General features: G+C 43.3%; 1 protein-coding gene across 1 annotated transcript in view; it reads left to right on the top strand.

Moving 5' to 3' along the window:
• LOC311503480 (collagen alpha-1(XXI) chain) overlaps positions 1-23,070 on the top strand; it is a 60,781-nt gene that overhangs the window by 21,330 nt on the left and 16,381 nt on the right. Inside the window, exons 19-24 of the mRNA XM_084566209.1 lie at positions 11,244-11,297; positions 17,448-17,492; positions 17,577-17,630; positions 19,510-19,563; positions 21,504-21,557; positions 22,973-23,044. Of these exons, the coding sequence (XP_084422335.1) occupies positions 11,244-11,297; positions 17,448-17,492; positions 17,577-17,630; positions 19,510-19,563; positions 21,504-21,557; positions 22,973-23,044 (333 nt within the window). The remainder of the gene's footprint in view (positions 1-11,243; positions 11,298-17,447; positions 17,493-17,576; positions 17,631-19,509; positions 19,564-21,503; positions 21,558-22,972; positions 23,045-23,070) is intronic.

Here is a 23,070-nt window from a genome sequence, read left to right as displayed (position 1 = left end):
TCATTGTTCATGATGATTGAAAATGACAGGATTTGATTTGTAGTAGATATAGTTTGTATATTCATCAGAAACAAGAGAAAGAAAAAGAATCAATCCACGAATGTGCTTTGGTTTCTTTCGACTGCGATTTTACTAATGAAATAGACCCGATGTTAACATGGTTCTGCTCTAACTGTCAATGGGAAGGTGATGAACAATTATTTTTTTCAAAGCTCCAGCGATACAATGACATGCCAACCAATTGTACGCATTTCATTTTTAAAATGAGTGACGACATCCAACATCGAGGAGCACTTCAATGAGGAATTGCTGATAGAGTAGCACTACCTGACCACGCTTGGCCGTTTTTAACCTCTGCTTATCGAGTGCCCGCAGCGTTGGAGTGAACACTTCATATCTAGACACGGAGAGGGTCCTCCAGATGTTTTACTGCCATGTTTCTGCAGTAGCCCAGAGCGTTAAAACCAAACACTGGCTCCAGAACCTCGTTCCCCCAATAGTACATTCTCTTGCTTGCAATTTGCATCACTAGATACTGCAGTCACTTACACTGGCCCTTTAAAAGCAAGAACACTAAAACCTCTTGTGCTTCACTGCAGAGTCATTGTCTCTCAGTGAAACTGACGCCACTTCAGTAGAACAGCCCATGACCATACAGTACATGGTATGGCCCCCCCTGTGGCAACTTGAGAAATGAAAGAGCTCATGCACACATCTGCAAGCATGTAAACACACCCACCAGCTACAGGCGTGTGATGCTATTTTTGAGTCTCCTCTGAACTTGACTCGCAGCCACCCGCTCAGTAATTTGGGTCTCTTCCTGTTATCATAATAAACTACTTTCCCCGAGAATCTGGAAGTGTTCTTGCGCCAGGAGCGAAGGGTACTCGTGCACAGTTGGTCGCCATGTGTGGATGGAGGGTTTGTGCGGTGAAAGCGTGTAGGAAAGACAGTAGGCTGCGAACTGTTGAGTTGCTTTAAAACAACAACAGCTGCTCATATCAATTTGCTACCGAGCTTTCCCTTTCGAGGAACCAAACCTCCAATTTTGGTCTTTTTTTGGAATTTTTTTTTCTCTTTTTGTCTAAAACTAGAGCTGCCGTCACTAGCATGTTAACTAACATAATGTATGAAGACTGGAAACACTGGGCAACGTGCCTCGCTCTGTACAGAAGTTAAAAAAAAAAAAAAAACTAAACACATTTGACTGGGGTTAGGGAAAAACATTAGTCTTATATCAAAACTGATCAGCACTGATTTAAGGATAATTTGGACCACTAAAGTTTTTCTTTTCCATACTCCTTTTATTAAGTTTCAGACATTATATAAAAGTAAAACACTACTGTACTAGCATCTAACCCCCGTCCCTCCCTAACAAACTGTTCAACGCAAAACATAGTCTGCTAGTGTTATGTTACTAGTTGGTGTTTGGTAATTAAAGGATCAGGGCTAAAATTAAAAAGTAGCTGGACTGATAAAAAGTCCAGGAAGTCTAGGAAAAAGGGTTTGCCATGTACTTATCCGTAGAAGTCCTCCAGAGTGCATGAATCATTTCCAATTCACGGAAACTAAGAACATCTCTGATCCGAGCCTTGTAGGATAGAGGAGGAGTAGTATAACCCGGCTGGCTAATTTTGTCAGGATGGCTATGAGGTCTGCTGTAAGCTTTGAGATTGATGCATCTCGATCAAGAAGGACCTGGGGTATCTACAACATAATTTTAAATATATTGGACCAATCGTTACAAAGCAACGGGCAAGACCAGGACATGCTGGCTGCTGGCACAGACCGTCCAGGGATTGTGATAAATGATTTTACGTTGGAAGAGGAATATCTTCTCATATCACACTCTCAATTTCTTCATCTACATCTTTGACCGTCTAATGTTAAAGTGTTTTACACGGCCAGCATCCACCCAGACCTCCAGACCTTCACATTGTGACCTCCCCGTGCCGTGTGAACATCAAATTGGTACTTATGATACAGTTGCAAGTTGCTGTTTGAAATTAGTTGTGAAGAAACTGTGGACACAGTAATTGGATAACTACTCCTTAAATAGGAGAGGGTTACGGTTTTTACTGGCTGGATGCAATCTTTTGATGCAATCTTTTGAGGTTGCTTGTACTCTGTTTCCCAGATATGAATTGCTTCTTGGACCCCAAAAAATCAGTACACGGCAAAACAAAAATGCACGTAAGACTAGCTTTCCTGCCAGACGGTGGACTTATCACCAGTTCCTGGAGCCAGCTTGTGACCTGACCTGCATCCCAGATGTCGTAAGACCAACAAACAGGCTAAATTTCTTCCTGCAACAAAGTCAGGCAACATTGAACGTTGTAATGATTTGCAGGAATTGGCCTGCCTTCAAACTTTAAAAAAGAAATAGCGGCTTGTTGAGTGTGACATTGGGATTTAACAGGTAGAATTTAGAGGCTTTACTCTGTCAGATGTAGTCGCTCTAACTGTTTCAGGTATTGGAGAATACTGGGTCTGTGGTGAGATTTTAGTCTAATAGAGAAGCACTGAGATGATCACTCTCACATCAATCTTTGTTATTTGCTTTTCCTGCTGAGATGCTGCCGGTCGTAGGGAGGACAAGAATCAAATGTTTCCCTGGTTTGGCCGAAGCGGAGGTACAAAGTGTTTTGGCTGCATTTTATTTGAAGTACTTTGGATGTGCATGTTGGGTTTTCTCTAATATTTGTTGAAGTCTAACAAGGACATTTACTTTGGAGACGGACCTAAATATAAGCACACCACAGGTGAGGTGGGTGGACAAAGTTTCAATTCAGGTCTTGTACAAGAAGCCACTGAGAAAAGGACTTAGAGCTGCCACTGGGAGGGAAATCTGGACTTCCTAAGTCTGACGCACATACACGTCTTCATTGGACAATGAGCAGTAGTCCAAGACTTAAATTTGTGTGTTAAGTTCTGGACTGATTTGTCACGGTGATGATCTATGACCCATTAAATGTTGCACAGCGCTTTGAGGCTCTGCAGTTTGATTCTGGTTGGAAGTGACTTTGCCAGCTGTGTTTAAGGGGCGACTCATTTCTGCTCCATTGAGTTTAGGTTTGTTTGCTCTCCTCTTTAATGCCTTGTAAAGTGAATTCAAGTCACAGTCATGGCTGGATTAACCCCCCAAGGACCCCTGGGACAAGACCCCTATTAACCCCCTTCCATTCATAATCGTATTTTATAACTTTCCCAGGCACCAAACAGATCTAGAGACTAGATCATTTAGATGAATAAACTGGCAACAACTCTGATCATCTTAATTAATACTTGCATATATTTATTGGATTGCACTTTGTTGTAGGTTTAGGATGGAATGCCCTTTAAACTAAAGCATGATTTAAATACTGCCTGAACAGATGCGTCCCTATTCTTAACAAAACTACTGTCTTTCTATAAACTTAACCTTAACATAAAGTATTTTTTTGTTAACTAGCAAAACTTGCAGGACTCAATCTCCAACACAGTCTTCTCAACATGACTTTATTCCGTGGTTTCTTGCACATATACATTACTTTTAGGAGATGAGCATGGGCAGAGAGAATTTGAGCTCAGAGGGACATTTATTCAGTGTGTTTACATGGACATGAGTATCCTGTTATGAGGCTTATCCTTGGTTTTATCCCATTTGCGATCTTTATATTTACATGGGACACAGAGCAATGTGGTTCTGCAGGGGCTCTGTGTGTAGAGCGAGTTCCATAAAGGATGGGATAGGTTCATCATGATACCTACCACCTCGTGAATCATCCACACTGCATTAGAATGAACAAATTTCTGCCTGACTCACTTCATTTTCCAGAGTAAAGTTCTTCCATGCAGCAGACATGTTTAGTCACGTGATTATGGTTCCTCTTCTTCTGTGATTTTTGGCAGTTTTGATGCTAGCCAACAGCCGTTAAAACAGAAGAAGTAGACGACATTTACGTAGTAGCACTTAAACCCCCAATAAGTTGGATGTACTGTATGTAACCGTCAAATACCTTTCTGTACTCTAGTTAGCATACTTGGTTCTTTTAAAACCAGGATCTGGGCTGATCCTTGTTTCCAAAAGCAGGATATGATGGAATATGATGTTCACAAGAAGATTATAGGACGGATTCAGATTTCAACTGCATCTTAGTGGCTCAGAATAATTTGTAAGCCAAAACTTGGAGCGGTGGAACATATGGTTGTGTAGCCCGTGGTCTGCAGCATGACTCAAAGGTCATGTTGGGATTGTTTCTGGGAATTTTGGGAATTCGGGCAAAAAACAGAGTAATAAATGGTTGTATAATAAATAGTTAACTAGGAGTCTCTTACTACGAAAACACATTTCCCATTCAACTTCTAGTGATAGTAGTAAAAGAAAAAGAAACAGATGTGAACCAAATTAGCTCTCGGTGTGGTCACTGCCCGAGGAAACATCGCTCATCGACTGTAAAGAATTTGTGCTCACTCATCTGTGAAGGCTCCATTGAATGTTAATGGGCCCTAAACTTAGAGATTCTGTAAAGGCTTCAGGCTGTCAGCGCGGCCTTTAATCACAAACGTAAAGCCGAGCCCTCTTTCAGCATCACACTGCACAGCGGCTCTCTAAACCATTTAGGATTTCATGTTTCACACCCGAGTGAAGCCGGTTAAAAGATGATCAGCTCCGTGGCATATGCAGGTCTCTTATTATCAGGAAGAGATTTTACACCCAGAGTTATGGGATTTCAGATGCAGCTGTGGGAGGTTTTCATGTCACAGAGAGATAAAGATACTGCGTGCCCCACATGCTGTAATTACTAATTGTTACTGTTGTCTGTAAGGAGAAGTTTAAGAGGAAGCTTTGGTGGTTAAAATGGGAATTTTCTGTCCACGCTTTAAAAATCCTTTAAGGCTAAAGATGCGACGTCATCACTGTAGAAACAGTTGGATTAATTAAATGATGCTGCTTGTGTGTGCAAACAAATGACAATAGTCTTCCGCTGCAAATTAAAAAGGAAGCCAGCGTGCATTTAAGCCAAGTTTATTTTTAACCCCAGTGCTTGTAATTTAGAAGCAAGTTCAGAGACCTCCTAAATGTTAAGTTACAGCTTCTCCATCCTCCGGGCTGCTAGAGCTCCAAATCATCAGGTTGTTCACCACAAGTGACGGACGTACAGAGCCTCCCCCCGAGAGGGAGAACACACTGATGTGGTGAAGCAGGCACAGGGGTTAATAAAGTGAACTCTCACTTTAGAAACAGATAAGAAATGTGTGATATTTATGTGGACGGAAGGAGCACTTGAGTGAGTTTCTTGAAACATAGATTTTGGTATTTAAATGTATATGGGATCACAGATTCATAATAATTACAGCCTGTAACATGACAGACACACCAAAAGTTTGTTGATGCGTCATCATTTATGTGATTTAATTTCATTTTAAACTATTGCTTGTGGTGTTTAAGGTTAGGGTTACTTTTGTGCATTTTTTAATTTACACTACAAACAATCTCATGTCATAAATTGCGACTAAATAGCTAAATGAGTGACTGTATCATGGGGTTTGTGGTTTTCCAGCAGGTAAGCACATTGTGCAGGAGCCTTTTTCTGTTGGCTGCATGTAACCCTAACCCTAACCCTAACCCTAGGGCAGGAAGTTAAAATGTCCATCTATTTATTTTGGTCACTTAGCCTAAAGACAGCGGGCCTACCTACACAGCCTAAGAAGCTATCCTTACAACAGTACTGGATGCAGTTGTATTTCAGCTTTTTTACAAATAAGTGCATGAGCAAAGTGCGACATACTAGTATCAGTATTGGTGTATCGTTAGTAAATGTTGTAGTTCTGTAAGTGTTGGCAAGACACGAACTCCTGACTCATGTCGTTAGCATTTTAAAACCTCCAGCTGTAGCTGTGGCGCTGATTTAAATGCCTGAAAATACAACCCAAACGTTGAGTATCAGAAACTCATCTTAAGAGCTTCCCTCCTTACGCTTTTCACCGTCTCTGCCCATAACTAACGAGATGTGACTGAACAATCACAAATAACTGCTCTTTTTTTTTGTTTTTACACTGATAACTCAACAAGGACTCCAGCTGTCAGCCGCTCCAGCCCTCCAAGTCAAACACGAACAAGCCTTACCGCTCGCCATTCAGCCAAATATCTCGAGAACAATTCAGAGCAAATAAACTGTACCGACACAAATTAAGCCGTTTTAATGAGCGTTGCACGTTAAGCCGTGTAATGAGGTGATAAATCACGGTGATTATGAGGGCACATCAGGTGCCGCTTTACTCACGTGAATGCACAGAGTGAAACAAATGAGGCGCTTCCCTTAACACATGCTGACACCCTACACCCCACCCCCCAGCCCTAAGTACACACACAGGATATGCTGTTTATACTGGCAGAGTACACAGACATGGGTTAAGGTTGTAGTTAATCAGTTAGGTCTGCACTTGCTTACAGTCTGCTTTCTTTTTTTTTTGTCTATCCATGTTATGGAGAGTGGACCGTTGAAACTCCTGCTGCAACTGGCGAGTTTATCTAGAGTCACTGTGGGGTAGGAAAGGATGGGGGTTGTTAGTGCATGAGTCGTGGAAGAAGCTGCACAGTAATAGTTTTGTTCTCTCAATTAGTTTCCGACAATCGTGTTAGTGTTCCTTGCCCTCTCTGTACCAAAACATACAATTAATTTTGAAACTAATATCAGCCTAATAAAGCTGGTTCTATCTTGTCTGCAGATTCTTCTCGTCTTATGTGTCCAGGTTTTAATATTCAGACCTTTAAAGGTTTCTTATCTACACTCGTCGACACCCGATTCCCCGTCTCAGTCTTGTATTGTCTTACCTGGAGCCTGATAATTAAAACCCCATGTGCATCCATATCCTGGCTGCAGATATAGCATGACTGTGCATATGCAGAGAAACATCTGATACAACATCAAATGCTTCCCAACAACGTCTCCCAAACCACATGCTCTTGCTCCTCCTTGGGGATCCCAAGGCGTTCCCCAAGACAGATGGCACATGAAACCCCGGCAACATGTTCTGGGGATACCAAAGGGTCTCCTCCCTTTTGGTGAGCCCAGAAAACCACTAAAAGGAGGCCAGGAGGAATCCTTATCAGATGCAACAACCACCTCAAATGGATTCCTTTTGACAAGAGAGAACAACAGTTCGTTCTCCTCCTCCACAGCAGTAACCTGACAGAGCAGATGCTTGAATCAACTGAACAGATTCCTGGGGGGTGATTAGATTAGCCATCTATCATCCTCAATTGTGGACTAGCTTCAACCAATTCACGTTTGTTTGGCTTCCAGCACACAGCTTGAAGAAGCAAGATAAAGTGCGACACAATACTGTGATCTTGCAAACCTCCAGTCCACCAGACATCTGGACTGGAGGCTCACCGCCCACGTATACTTAGCCAGGACTGGGTTCTGGAGGCAGCAGTCCAAGCAAAGCAACCAAGGTGGGTCAATCTCTAGCCGCTAACCACACCTTTTCCTGGGTGATCCCAGGTGATCTCAGGTCGAGATGACCTAGGTCTGTACCGTGACTCACTTTCTGTTAAATGCACTTGGAATACCTCCAGGTGGCATCCTGGTCAGATGCCCAAACCATGACCCAAAACTCCTAAACATTGGTGAGATTTATAATTCAGTACAACTGTCAGGTTAACGCCAATCTGCGTTCCAGCCCCATGCCCTCAAAGATGCATGAACTATTTCGCTTTAGGCAGGAAGTTACACCCAATGTGGAGCAGTGTCATCCTTTTTGTTTTAAAGGACGTGGTCAGACATACAGTAGATTCTGCTCGATGTTATTCTGTTGTTCTACCAGCTGGCTTTATCTTTTATTGACTCTTCTGTCAGATCTCTGACCAGCATCCGTCTAAGTGCAGTTTGCCTCCGAGATGTCAGGCTGCCACGGCCTCCTCTGTCTTTGTGGCAGGGTGAAGTGGTGGATTAGTCTGCTTACATGAAAGGACAGGGGCAGGCCTCCTTCCGCGCACTTGTCTATTTTCTCTTGTCCTAGACGTGCAGAGATTTATGTCATCTTGTCATTTATTGGGCGGTGGGCGTCCTGGCTGTGTAATTATGAGGTCTGCTGCTCTCGTGCGTTTATGTGCGCAGTGCGGCGAGACACTTCAAAAGAAAACAGACGCGGTGGAGAGCTAATTCAGTTGCTTCCTCGCTGCCAGCAAGCAGTGCTCTGCACTCAGAAATACACGCTGGTGGCAACCTCTGTGTCTGCAGAGAGCTCGAACAGAGAGAAAGTGTCTGAAGCCTCACGTCATACTTGAAACCCTGCAGAGCTCTGATGACTCCGGTCTAAAGTTAGAGGTTAGAACAGGAAGGCCTGGCTCACCGTAGCTCATCTCAATTTCCAATCAACACAAATGACTGCACACGATTTGATCAGTTAAAATACATTTATAAAACAATGAGATCTTAGTTGAGCTGCACGCTGCATGTCTAAAAAAATGTCAGAACCTGTGGTTATCCATCTAGTTTGATTTTATTGCTTTTATTTAATTCTTTAAGGCAATAAAACATCCACAGAAGGATTTTACAAGAATGCCAGTTTACAAGCAGAGCAGCTCTCCATCCCTGTAATTATAACAGCACTTTTAGCTAAATGCTAAATGCCAGCATGCTAATGTGGTCACAATGGAAATGTAGCCAATAGTTTGGCATGTTGTGGATCTGCACCCGTGTTGCTCGTCTGGTTGAGCGGTTGATCCATAAACTGAAGCTACAGGCCTCAATACAGGGGCTCAGGTTTGTGTAATTCCCTGCAGCGCATCCCCTCTCTCTCTCTCATCCATGACCTCCTGTGACTCTCTACTGATCTGTCCAATTAAGGCATAACAACACTCAAAATAACCGAGGTTAATGCAGCTCATCTTGTGAGTTTCTGCATCAAACTTAAAGGCAGTCCACCCAACAGTTAATGAGACATGTCACTGAGTTAAATTCTTACGCTTTAAGGGCCTTGAATATTTGCAACAAATTTCATTGCGGTCCAATCCAACGGTTGCAGAGATCCGTCAGTCTGGGCTGAGGTTTTGAACCCACAAACACTGTCATGTTTTAAAAAAGTGTTGGGCCATGTGGAGAAAATGTGTCTCAGATCATGATTAAACAAACTAACATGGTGGTTTAAGACAACATGTGACCAAGCTTAAGACTTTTAGGCTAAAATGATGTGACAGCAGCACATGATGCAGATGTGGAATATTGAAAACAGGCCTTATTCAGGTGCACTTCTATAAATATATACACTGATCAGCCACAGCATTATGACCACTAACATTTTAAAAAATCTTGTGACAGTTCAGTGTTCTGCTGGGAAACTTCTGGACCTGGCATTCATTGGTGTGGATGTTACTTATAATAATAATAATAATAATACATTTAATTTATAAGCGCCTTTCAAGACACGCAAGGACACTTTACAAAACACAAGGACACAAAACAAGACAGAGCAGAAAAAATAAGATACTTAGACATGTAGCACCCACCTAGACCAGACCAGGCACCCCCACCCCATAGCAATGACACTCAGCAGGATGTGGCAGGTCTTTGAGGGGAGGGGCCTCTGTGGATCATCCCACAAAAACACTTTAGGAACAACTAAAAAAAAAACCACGAAGAACAGCACAAGGTGTTGACCTGGTCTCCAAATTCACTAGATCCCAAACTGATCAAGTATCTGTGGGACGATCCACAGAGGCCCCTCCCCTCAAAGGCCCCCCACTAAGAAATAAGTCGTTACAAGGGAGACCAACATAATATTAGTAAGGTGGTCATAATGTTATGCCTGATCAATGTATATATAAGATGTTGTAAAGCCATACATGTTCAGAGGCGTATTCCTGAAATTACAAACTTTTTACTGCATTTAGCATTACATTTTAAAGATGTAATGTTTTAGCTTGTTTGGATTCGTACAGCATGGATCTGAAATATTAGGAAATAAAGAGAGATGTATAACATGCAGACACCAGAGTGGAATTGAAACGATGCGACTGAAAATGAGTTAAATATTAAACCGCTAGACCACGGGACGCGGAGCAAGACTGGATCTAAGAGAGTAAACTCCAGAAAATGTCTCAGTTCAGTTGATGTTTGTTCCTGCAAGCGTGTAGATATGAATTGTTCACAGTATGTGGGGACAGTGCAGCATACGTGGAAATCATCAGACTGTTTTGCATACAGTTGGGACTAACCGTGGTGTAACTTCACAAATGAATGGCCTGCAGTACCAGAATACTTTTTACAGCTCGCCAGTGCCAGTGTATTACAGTGGCCCACACTGGAACCAGTTCACACAGCCCACTTTGCGTCGTAACACAGTCGTAGTTAAAATAAAGTAAAGCATGGAGAGGCCTGAGAGGATTATGCTGGTTAAAACTTTATTTGCGTGTTGTGTTGTGGCTTTAAATGTGTTTGTTTGTTGCCTTTCATTCTCGCTTTAATGAGGCCTGTCGGCCCTGCTGCGAGATCCCCGACCGCAGGACTTGCCGCGTGAACCGCGTCCATGCGTCAGCGCGGAACCGCTACCAGAGATGAACTCACGACACGACACCAAATTCAAACAATTCCCAGAGAATAAAGTAGCACAGATAGAAGATGTTCCTGTGTGGAGTTAATAAGATATAAGAAGAGGACAAAAAACTTTTACAGTTTGCTAAATTGTAGTCGTAGTCTTGTTAAAGGGGAATTCCACTCGGTGCACACATCAAAGTCAGGTTCCAGGTGCTGGGGAGTCCTGCTGAATATATAGCGTCTCCACAGGGAGATGTGTGAGGTCTGATATATAACTTCAAGAGATTTGAGTCAGCGTCAGTTGTGTCTGAAGAAAAAACATCAGTTGTGAGCGTATCATGCTTTAACAGCAGCTCCACATCTCTGCTGCAGGCTGCAGGCGACTTCAGTCACTGCCTTAACGTACCTTTGACAGTAGTAAAGGCAAATATCATTGCAATGTGGGGATAAACTTCACTATCGTGAGTAAATCTGCACAAGAGAGAGCTAAAATATGTAAAACAAATGCAGTGCCCCGAGTGTTAACCTGCAGCATCCTGACCTTCATCCACTTAATTTCAATTTAATAATTTCAATTAGATGAGTTGTTGTTTGTTGCTTAATAAAAATAGGCCCTGATTTAAACGATTTGATTTGATTTTGTCACTCTGCCTGCTCGACGGTAGAAATCTTTCTGCAGAACATAAACCACGTACAGAAACATGTCTGTTGTGTCCTCAGGGAGAAAAGGGCGACACCGGACCAGCTGGAGCTGTAGGAGCTAAAGGCGCCCCGGTGAGTTGATACTGATTATACTGTGTTAAACATTTTACTGTAAATGCATGAATGCAGCTTTGTATTAATACACATCATTATAGCTTAATCAACTAAGTGCTCATTGCTGCTTAAAGAATACGCTCCCTGTTAACTCAGCACTCTGATCACATAAAACAACAAAACAATATGTTTTAAATAGACCAATAAAGATTTGAAGGAAATGTAATCAGGACATAAAACACGAGCTTTCGTTAATCGCTGCTTTAACACGGAGCTTGTGTGCTAGTAAAGTCACCGCGACCACAAACTGCAGGACCAACGCTAGGCAGATAAGGCCACACGCTAGGCTGAGGCTTTGTGTCTGGACACAGTCGGGTTTCCCTTCATAAAAACGGGACTCTGTATTGAACCTGTCAATCACTTTTACTGCTGCTTTCTGGGACGTGTTACTGACGTATTCTGGCCACAGAATGAATAGTCGCGCAACTAATTCACTTTGACCTCATTTTCTATGAACTGCTGCAGTAGTAATGTTTGCATTCAGTATTAATCCTCAAAGGCCGTTGTGTACGTCCTTGAAGTAAAACAAACAGGTTGGATGCATATTCGTCATCAGAAAATGTCTGCAAGGACATTTTAGATAGATAGATAGATAGATAGATAGATAGATAGATAGATAGATAGTTCCTGTCTGCAGCCAATGACGGAGCCAGCCTTCCTCATCAGTTTGTTCAGTCTCTTGGCGTCACTGGCTGCAGTGCTGTTATCCACACATGACAGAAAAACTCTACACGTAACATGAAGTCCTTGACGATCGCCTTCATAGTTTCCACTGTGTTGAAGGGGCTTTCTACCACTATTCAATGGCATTTATTTAGAAACAGGGAAAACCCCTCAGCTTGTGATCTATCCTCTTCTGTGGCTCTTGAAGGAGCCTGGTCAGAAGGCCTTGAACTGCCTATATATAACAGAAAACAATGTCCCAATCAGTCCCAGTCCCTTGAGTTAACTTCACAACATAGCCCTGAGTTCTACTGTTGTTTTTCTTCCATTTGATTTCACCAAACGTTTAAGTGATCACCGATCACCATCAATCAGGATTTGTTTCCGACCACATTTCTTCCTGGAAGACGATGCTTCTCCACTATCCTTCCAGTTTTTAATAATGCGTTGGACAGTTCTCAACCCAGTTTTAGTAGTTTCTACAATCCCCTTAGATGTTTTCTCTGCTTGATGCATGCCAATGATTTGACCCTTCTCAAACAGACTAACATCTTATCCAAGACCACAGGATGTGTCTTTAGACATGGTTGTTTAAGAAATGAGAAGCTACTCATTGCATCAGTTGAGGTTAAATAACTCCTACCTATTTGCTTAGTTAAATCCAGGTGGAGACTTTTTTTTTTTGCATATAAATAATCCAGTGTTTTTAATGGTTGAAATAAAAAGGTGGGATCTGATTAAATTATTATTAAGGTCACACATCCAACACCGAAATCTAACTCTGGAACTCAACATATGTGCAAAACCTTCCGTCTTACATTACATTAAGAGGGGAGCAGCCGTCATATTGTACTGTATGTTAACGCTAAATGGTTTTGCATTTCTATAACGCTTTTTACACAATGATGAATCTACCCAAGCAAACTCAAGTTCACACACCAGTGCAAGAACAGCAGGAGACTACTCAAGGTTCAGTTTGTGTACCAGGGACCAGACTGCTAACCCTCTGGGTCGTGGACAGCCCACTCTACCTACCTACCGAGCCACAGGAGAGAGAAGCGAAACGTATCGTGTGTTTGCAAGAGGTTGCAGGAGAATTCAATGACATGTGGTGAATGTTAAGTAGTGAAAGTGTGGAGGTTAGGGTGACAGGGTGGGTTTTAATACTTAATGTTGACTTGTTTTTTTTTTTTTTATTGCTGATTTTTGCAGAGATAGATCGATACTGATTTAGTCAAACTCTGCACATAGTATCATGTGGACAAACATGGGTGAACATGCAGCAGTGGTCATAAAGGCCCTGCTTTGACATACCCTGCAAACAGCTTGTGTATTTCCTCCTGCTTTATTGCTTTAATATCAGCCACATTCTCATGGAAAGTTCCTCCAGCCCTCGAGCTAAAACGCTGCTCCCTGCAACAACACGCTGTAACTCCACATGTTCAACGCTGCTGGATCCTGTGTCTATAAGCGTCTGGCTGGTAAACTCATCAGCATCACACCCACAACCACACACTTGCACTTTATAGAAGGCAGCGTACATACATACAAACACACATGAAGACTGAGAAGCTTGTTTGCCATGTTTCTTTTTGCTAATTGCACGGTGATAGATCCTGATATCTTCACACCCAGTAACATGTGTTTCTCCGATGCAGTGCTTGTACACATGTTAGTGTAGAGAACACACAGACATTGGCGTGTGCACATGTTTCAGGCGGCATCGCGTGCCGAGCTGATCTCCTCTGCATCTCAAAGCCAAACCCCCTCCCTTCTTAATCAAGATGTTTACATGTCGCTCTAGGGAACTTAAACTCTGAATGAAGGTTTTATGATAGTAAATAGTTTAAGTACTGTGTTGTCCAAGTTGTTATTGCCTTGTAACAAAAGCTGCAAAAAAAAGAAACAAACAAGCAAACATATCCCTGAACCCTCTGGGCTGGAGATGACCTTCCTCCGTTTACAGAATAATACCTGTGCATGCATCAGATATTCATAAACAGAGTCTAAACAGATGTCTGATTGGTTGTTGTCTTTGGACCCTCCTTTAATATGGTACAATTAAATCATACAGTGTGCAGCGGGCAGACAAGGCAAGCAGACATGTGTTCCTGGTAACGTGAGCTCATTCATCGCATTATGAAACGCTCATCTTCTAATCAGTTCCCGGAAAGTCTGAACGCCGAGTCAAAACGCTCTGACAGTCACCTTTCATTCACACAAACTGCTTCTTAACACACTCTGCACAAGTCATAGCGAGGAGGATAATCAGATTTTTATTATTATTTTTTTAGGATCAGCTTCACTGTGGAGCCCCAGCTGTCCCTGCTACACTATAATATTGTTTCCTCGGTTACCAAGAAACCAACCAGTACCCTAGAGCTAGAATGCAGACGATAAAAACATTTCATCGTTTTTATGCAAAAATACCAAAGAATATTTACTAGTTTCTCATTTTTCTTGGTTTCTGTGAAAGTAAATTAAATGAGCATGTATTTCTGACTAAGCAGTTTAAACATATGTATGTATACACCGATCAGGCGTAACATTATGACCACCTTCCTGATATTGTGCAGGTCTCCCCTGTGGTGTCTGATCAACAGAATGTTGTTAGTGGGGGGGCCTTTGAGGGGAGGGGCCTCTGTGGATCATCCCACAGATACTTGATCAGTTTGGGATCTAGTGAATTTGGAGGCCAGGTCAATACCTTGTGCTGTTCTTCATGTTTTTTTTCAGTTGTTCCTAAAGCGTTTTTGTGTGTGTGTCTGTGTCAGGCTGCATCCTGCTGGGGATGGCTGCTGCCATCAAGGAGTGTCATTGCTATGGGGTGGGGGTGCCTGGTCTGGTCTAGGTGGGTGCTACATGTCTAAGTAACATCCACACCAATGAATGCCAGGTCCAGAAGTTTCTCAGCAGAACATTGACTTGTCACAAGATGATCAATGTTATTTACTTTTCCTGTCGGTGGTCATAATATTGTGGCTGGTCGGTGTATCTAATCTAATTTATCGAATGATTGATCATGAGTATAGCAGCTGGTTGTGGTTCTCTGTAGTGGTATTCAGTGTGTTTGAAACCATTTGATGAACTTTACAACATATGATCTCAGTGTAAAATAGTATTTTTCATGCATATTAAAAGTATTGCAACCAACAGTGTACACGGATAACACCTAATCTCCTAGTCCTAATCTTTATATTTCTCACTGGGACCAAAGAAGCTAAAGAGCAAAGCTGGATAAGCTTGTAAACCTTGATCTTTCATGCTTACTGTCACATACAATACTTTCTTTGAGGTTTGGTCTAAACAGATTCTCTTCTGAAACATATCCAAGTTAGCTGCTGCCCTCCTCGACTCCTCCGGCCTCTTAGTTCGTCTGTCATCTCACCCCTTTCCCCGTTCTGCGCTCTGCTCGCCTCCAGTTCAGGGTACGATGGTGTTTTTCAATAACCAGATCTGTGCCACTGATTATATATCATCACCACCTCGCAGACTTACGGGCGCATCACTGGGCGATAGATGAGCGAGACGAGGGCTGTGATGCAGGACCCGCTTAGCTACGATGCGCTGGCAGTTTTGCGGAAGGGTAAAATATTTGTTATCGCCACGATCACTGCTCGTGTTTTTACCTGGAAACAGCCGAGGCCTACCGTCAGTAACATAATCCTGACTTTAAAATGATTTCTGTCATTTTTGACATGTCTCTCTTCCACAGTCTGAAGAATCATTTTAATGAGATGACATGACAAATGACAACGATTAAATCTTTTACCGGCAGAAGGATATAAAGGTATAAATAAGTCAGAGAGCACACAGGATGTCTTGCGCCCTGATGTTGTTAGTGAAGTAAAGCCACCATGTCACACTATGATATAAAGATCTATCAGACTTATTTAAACCCCAAAGATCACACTTGTTTTTTAACTTCATCACAAACACACACAGGACTTATCGGAGGTGGAATCACTGTGCAGGTTGTGCAGGTTCACATAAGCACTTTGATCCATTTGATAGGTTTGGAGTCCACGCTTCAGTGGAGCTGCTTTCTCAAAAGCACGTTCGTTCCAACATCATGGGCTGACACCTGATGAATAATGAAAGCCTGGCAAGACAGGACGTCGGATAATGTGACCCCTGTTCATATTTACTAGATCGAGGTATACCAGTAAGTCTCTCGAGACAGTTTCCTAATTCTGGGATTCTGTTTGCACATTAATAGTAACGGTTATGTTATGTGGCGATCCAAACACTGGACACGAGGGGCGACAGGAGCAGGGAAGAAGAAGAACTTTAATGAAAGCTTACTAATCGGAACAAAAATCCAAAACACAGATCTAAAGATGGTGAAATCCAATGAAAAAGCAAAGAGAAAGCAAAAACCATGGTATGTAGAACGAGGGAAATGCATGCACAGATGGGCAGAGGGGTTCACAAGACAGAGGTGAGACCAGTGAGGTTAAGGAGAAACCAATCTGACAATCAAAACGCAGGACGTAAAGCAAGAAGCAAAAAAAAAAAAAACAAGGGAAAAAAACTACAAACGGGAAACACAAAGAAAACCAGAGTTACAGAAAACATTCAAGGTCCATACCATGATTACAGTGAAATGCATAGTTGGAGGAAGATTTTCAATCAGCTGTTGCATGCAAACCTGTGCACTGATGATTTGCGTCAACTTGCGTCAACATCACCAAGGAAACGGACCTTTGAACTTGCGTTCATTAGACTGAAACACGAGCTATTCATGCAGACAGCTGAACTGAGCTGGAGAGCTCATTCAAGTTTTGGAAAAATAATCTCATCACGCTCACTTTATGCACAAAACTACAACATTTAGTAAATGGATGTGAGGTGAGACTGTTCTGTCTGCAGAAGCATTGATTAGAAGTCGTAAAGGTGCTGGGAATACTGGGATATGTGAATATGCACTGAAGGCCTCTGCACGGTTTGCCTATCCCAGCTGTCATTGGTCTAGAGGGGGGGTCCACCCTGGACAGGTCTCCAGTCTATCACAGGGCTAACACAGAGAGACACTCACACCTACGGCCAATTTAGAATCACCAATGAACCTAACCAGCATGTCTTTGGACGGTGGGAGGAAGCTGGAGAACCTGGAGAGAACCCACGCAGACATAGGGAGAACATGCAAACTGTCAGGTACATTCTCACAGTACATATATTCATATTAGTGGCACAGTCACAATGACACATCTACCCATGCACATTCACGTGCTAGTGCCAAGCATTGGGAGAAACTTAGGGTTCTTGCTCAAGGATGCACTTGGGATCAAAATGCCAAGCTCCATCTACCGAGTCTACTGAAGAAACAGTTCACAAATCACAAGCTGAGTGGACTTCAGTAGCACGGACCCCAGCTGAGGATTATATAAAAAATACAGTATATTGTAAATATAATGCAACATGATGTGTTCTCGTCATCTGCAGGGTGACCGGGGTCCTCCTGGCGAAGCAGGTCCTCCAGGACCACCGGTAAGCTCCGACATGAATGTGTTTTGTGTCAGAATGTTTTCCCGGCGACGTAAAGTGCTAACTGGTTCCCTGGTGTCTTTTTAGGGTGAGAGCGGGTTACCTGGGCCACAGGGTCCACCTGGAACCAAGGGGACACTGGTCAGTAAAACAGAAACACTTGTTACGTGGTGCTGGGAGGTTTATGTGTCCACATGCAATGTGAAGAATAAGAACTTGTCTTGTCTGTTAGCTTTCGTTGACGTAGCCCAGACTGACTCTATTAGCAACCCACATACAAAATGAAACCACATGCTTCTTGTTTGTGATCTTAAATAAGTAGAATATTGCTGGGGATTGTAGTACAGCTTTCCCTGAGCAACTGTGTGGATATCAGGGTCCACCTGTCCACATTCGTCATTGCAAGTTTTATGTGTCTTCTCCAGAACTCCACACTCGCATTGCAGCGTCTGCAGCGGGATCGTAATGAGATGGTTCATTTGTCCCAGGCTCCTCGTGGTTTGGTCCATTTGATTTATTCAGCGATGTCATTAAAGTGGCGGAGCGCTCGTTAATTTAGGCCAAAAGTCAGATGAGTGTGTGTGTGTGTGTGTGTGTGTGTGCCCCCATGGTAAACAAGATTACAGGAAGAGAGATGCAATTACAGCAGAGCTCAGAGACAGATCTCCATGGTGATGACTGGACTCTGTGGTAACAGCTCTGCTGCCCTCTTGTGGCCAAAGTCTGAAAGCACAGATACATGTCGTGAGGATTATAGATTATGAAGAGGCAGTTCATGCAGATTATAAATATATATTTATACATTTACATCGTGGAAATCTTTATCATAGTATAATCTGTTCCTTATCCAACATCTGACATAAATTGGACCTGTTTCAGTTAAACTGTGGTCGTTTAGACTGAATTAGGCTCATGCAGCCCATGCAGCCTCCATCCATCTATCTATCAGGATGTGAGGCTGCACAGAGGTCACCTTTCCACGACCACGAGCTTCATCTTTTAGCCCTCACCCTCCTCGTTCTATTCCCGTCACACTGCGCTGTGGTGGACGTTGCGCCTGCAGCGGACGGCTGACTTATCTGACACGCACGCACTGAGTCAAGAGGGAAGAGAGAAGGGGAAAGCCAGGTCCGTGGGCAGGATGAGCCACCCGTCGTATCCAGGCAACCACATACCGTCTTGTGATAATGAATATACATGGGATTCATGCTAACAGTCAGTTGACCCGGCTGACACCAATCACATTTGGCATTTCAGCTGCGCCTGCCTCTGGTTTAATAGTTTCTTTTTAATCAATAGACGTGCAAAGGTTTGTTTGCCTGCAACCATGTGTTTCTTTTCTGCTGGGCTTCAAAACAAACCTAGGACTCTTCTGACACGGGGTATAGTTGTTACCTAAAACAGCCTAAGGTCAATATGACTGCGACAAGAGGAGGAAATAAGAGGCTCATATCAGCAGGTTGTGGCAGGAGAACAGTAACCTACATGATGATCCGCATCTCTTGCAGACATGTCGATCGTTTGTTGTCGTGAAAGTTGCCGCCACAAGGAATTCACTAGATCCCAAACTGATCAAGTAGCTGAACAGAGGCCCCTCCCCTCCACCCACAGGTCCTGGCTGTCCCTCACAGATAGACATATCACTGGACAGTAGAATTTATTTGTGTGTGTGTGTGTTTTTTTCTTCCTGTGCTGAAGGCATGCGGGGAGCTGTTCAAGCTGGGTCCTTGAAACGGCAGAATGCTTTGTTGAATATGTAAACTCCGTGTGTGTGCTTGCGCGCAGCAGTGTGCAAATGTGGCCACGCGATTTTCTGTGTGTGTGTGTGTGTGTGTGTGTGTGTGTGCTTGTGGTGTGAGTGGACCCGAGCCATCTCATTTCTCCCTCAGTGCTTCCTGACTAAGCCGTCACGCACTCTGTCACATTCAGCCCAGAGCTCTGTGTCTGTCTCTTTCATCTCATTCTCTCCTTCCCTCTCTCTCTCTCCACCCCCCCTCCTCCAATATCTCTTTTCATCCAGGGAGTCCAGGGGCCCCCGGGGCCGCCCGGAGAGATCGGCCGAGATGGTCCCAAGGTCTGTGTGTTGAACGTTATAATTGGTTATTATGCTAATGGCCTGCTGCTCCCCAGCCACTTGGCTATTCTCAGCCTGTAATGCTGCACCCTCCCTCCCTCCCTCCCTCTTCTCTTGATGTTCCCATGGAGAAAACTGCATTTTGCCGAGAGAGATTCAGCTTGTTTGGAATCAATATGTAGGTGTTTCTGAATATGTGATAAATGCCATCCTGCCAAGGACGGTTTAGAGTTGAACTGCAAAAACATTCATTCAAAGCTCCAGTTTTTATCCAATTTGCACGACCTACACGAGACATTAAAGTTGGCAGATTTGAAAGAGACAAATTAGAACAAGATTGCAGAAAAACAAAAGCCGGCGTTCTGACTTTTCGTCTCCAGAAAAGCCGACATTTAAACTGACCTTTACGTGGAACCCGGACGACTCGAGTGCCGCTTTAAGTGCACCGTTTTTATCTTCCCAGAGGCTAGCACCGGGGGGCACGAGGACTTGTTCGCTTTACTCTGACCTTGAGATGCACATTTTCCTGTCCCTTTGGAAATGTGCATACACGGCGCGGCGTGCACGGCGCAAAGAAGACGGAGGGAGAGGAAGGAGTGGGAGAGGAAGGAGTGGGAGACGGCGCTGAGTCGTGCGTGACAAGATGACGCACTGAGAAACAGAAGCAGGCCACACGCCAGCTACTGCCGAACTGGTGGAAAGTCAGATACAGTTACTCGTGTGTACTTAACTTAAGTGTAATTATGATTATAATATTATGCTAGCAATTATGAGGGAAGTGGAGAGAGTGCTGTGTCTGCAGTTAGCTAAAGCACTGTTGGTACTAAAAGTTGGAAATTTCTAGAAAACTGGAAGTCAGTGAACAAGTAATTCACCCTTTACATCTACTGCACTACAGGAACATTTGGCTTCTTTATAATGAAAGCCCATTCACCCACTATGAATCAAATGTGACAAATTATACATCATTGATTTTTAAAGCACATTTTGCTCAAAAGCATTTACTCTTTTTAATCTTTTAAGCAAAAAAAGTAGGTGAAGTTGAAGCAATTTGCACTACAGTTTGCACCAAACCAAGTAGCACTTTTGTAGTTTACCCCTAAATAGCAGCTAAGTTTTGGGAAATTATGAGGAAAGTTTGCAAAAATTATCTGAAAAATATGTATTTTCCAAATCTCAAAGATTAAAAATCCTGTTTTAAGAGTGTACTGGTCACTCGAAGCTGCAGCAACAAACCACAAAACATCAGTCTTAAGAATAAACCGCAGTGTATTGTGTGGTGTGTGTTTTGCAGAGTAGATCTAGACGTAAAACATATTGCATCCAAAAATTACGTTTTGCAGGTTTAGATGAAGTTGCAAAAGGTTTTAGTTCAAGTTTTATCCGTCCAGCATCGATACCAGTTGTCTCAAGATGATTTACAGAACATCCAACGTCCGTGCAGAAGGTGCAGGACGTATAAAGACAAAAAAAAAGGGTGAATCGTAATCAGCTCCGTTTTTCAACCATATGCACGATTAAAATACTGCTTACAAGCAGCACTGAGTGTGTAAAACTTCAAATTCTCACGCTGGCCCCAGACAGCAGAACAGAAAAACTGCCTGTCCTCTAAATGTGCTTCTGTGATTGGCACAGCTGGTTAACAGGGAAGAGACCAGTAATGGGACCGGCTGAGAGGATAATGATTAATCACTGCACGCTGTGATTTATATTCCACTTCACCGAACTTCTCCTTCTGCAAGTGCCGCCGCCGCCGCCGCCGCACCTATATGAATGCATATAGCAGCTATGCTCTGATGTGCCCTCAGTGACCCCCTCAGTGTGCTGGTGTCTGTAAACGGTTAAATGCATCGGCGAGGACTGGATGAGAGCTGAGAATGTGGTGGAAGAGGTAGAAGGTCCTCAGAAGTCTGCTGACAAGTGTGTTTGTTTCATTTTAGGGGACGTGCGGTGATCCAGGGATCGTTGGTCCTGTCGGTCCACCCGGCCAGAAAGTGAGTGAAGGGCTAAGATTTACATCGTGCCTTGTTTTGTTAAAGCTTTCAGATATAACTTCGGTTTACAGAGGTTTACAGAGCAGATATCAGCACAAAAAAGGAGGCTGTTGGAAGCTGTCAGGCCCGATGGAGACTTCAGACCGCGTGTTTTCATGTTCCAGCTTTGGCCCGAACCGTTTTGATGCGGTTTCCCGTTTCCAGCTGAGTAAGATCAATCTCGGTGCCAGCAGGCTGATGAATGATGCCATATTCTGTTTGTTTGTTTTATTTATTTATTTATTTCTTCTTCTTTTTTTTTTTTGGAGTCTGTAACTCCCCAGGATTGCCACCCAAGCATCTAAATCTTACTGATTAATTGCGCCGTGCTGCTAATTTGCACGGAGGCCTGGCTAATGTCAGCACCTTTCAGAAAACTTTAAGCGAAGCAGTCCGAGCTGGAATTACAGCAGCTTTGATTAATTCATCCCCGAGCCCAGAACTGATGGTGGACACAGTCCTGCAAGTCCAAACTGGCAAAAAAAAAAAAAAAAAAAAAAGTACCAACAACAAAAGCCATCATTTTACACCATCACAAATTTAATTACAGATTTATCTGGTTTGTTTTTAATCGAGCTTTCGTCTCCGGTCTTTTCTGATAATGTAAACCAAGTGACGCTTTAAGAAAGAAAGGAAATCACGCGTCTGTCCCATAACTGATCTAAAGGTGCTGCAATAAATTAACTTTCATCCGGCTCCATCTCGATGAACACGCCGTCGTCGAGCCGTTATCTGACAGAGTGTGCATTGTTTGCGCCTTTGTTTCCTCAGTTTCTCATTAACTCTACCCCGACGCCCACGCAGACGCGAGGCTTTGAGGGAATTAAGCTCGGCCCGGGCTTTAGATTCGTCCCCGTCGTCGCCGGCCCGCGCTCATTTCACCTACCTGCGAGCCCGGATGAGTGGCAGCTGCGCTTTTAATGCCATTTTGTTTGTTAAGTGACAGGTTTCTGAGCAATTACTCCCACAAATGCCAACCATTGTGATTGTTTTTTAAAAAAAGAAAATGACAAAAACAGTCTCTAATTACAGGTAACGGGTTGTTTTCAGTGTGAAATCTCTCAAGGCACATGTTGCGTCAGAGTTTTAGAAGTGATGATACCACGAGGAAGAGGAGCGTTTGAAGAGCTGTCACTCAAACGTCTTTATAACCCGTGTTTAAGCCGCCTTGATTATTAGCTGCGGCAGCCTGAGACAGAAGAGACACACACCTGGATTTTCTTTTAAACAGTCTCCTTTTATGTTCCCGTTAAAGAAGTTATTTTCTGTTGAAGCACGCGTTGGATGCTACTTGTTTCCGCTCCACTTTGCGCACAATCCGCCATCCTCCAGATCTTTTCTTTCCCCCGGAGATCAGTAACCTTTCGTCTTCACAGGGCTCAACGGGCGAGCCTGGCTTCCCGGGGCTACCAGGCGCCATGGGTCTGCCGGGGTTCAAAGGTCACAAGGTAAACTCACACACGACGACGACGAA

Source organism: Chelon labrosus, assembly GCF_963514085.1.
Source record: "Chelon labrosus genome assembly, chromosome: 18".
NCBI classification, from domain to species: domain Eukaryota; kingdom Metazoa; phylum Chordata; class Actinopteri; order Mugiliformes; family Mugilidae; genus Chelon; species Chelon labrosus.
This window is presented reverse-complemented; position numbering and strand designations above follow the sequence as displayed.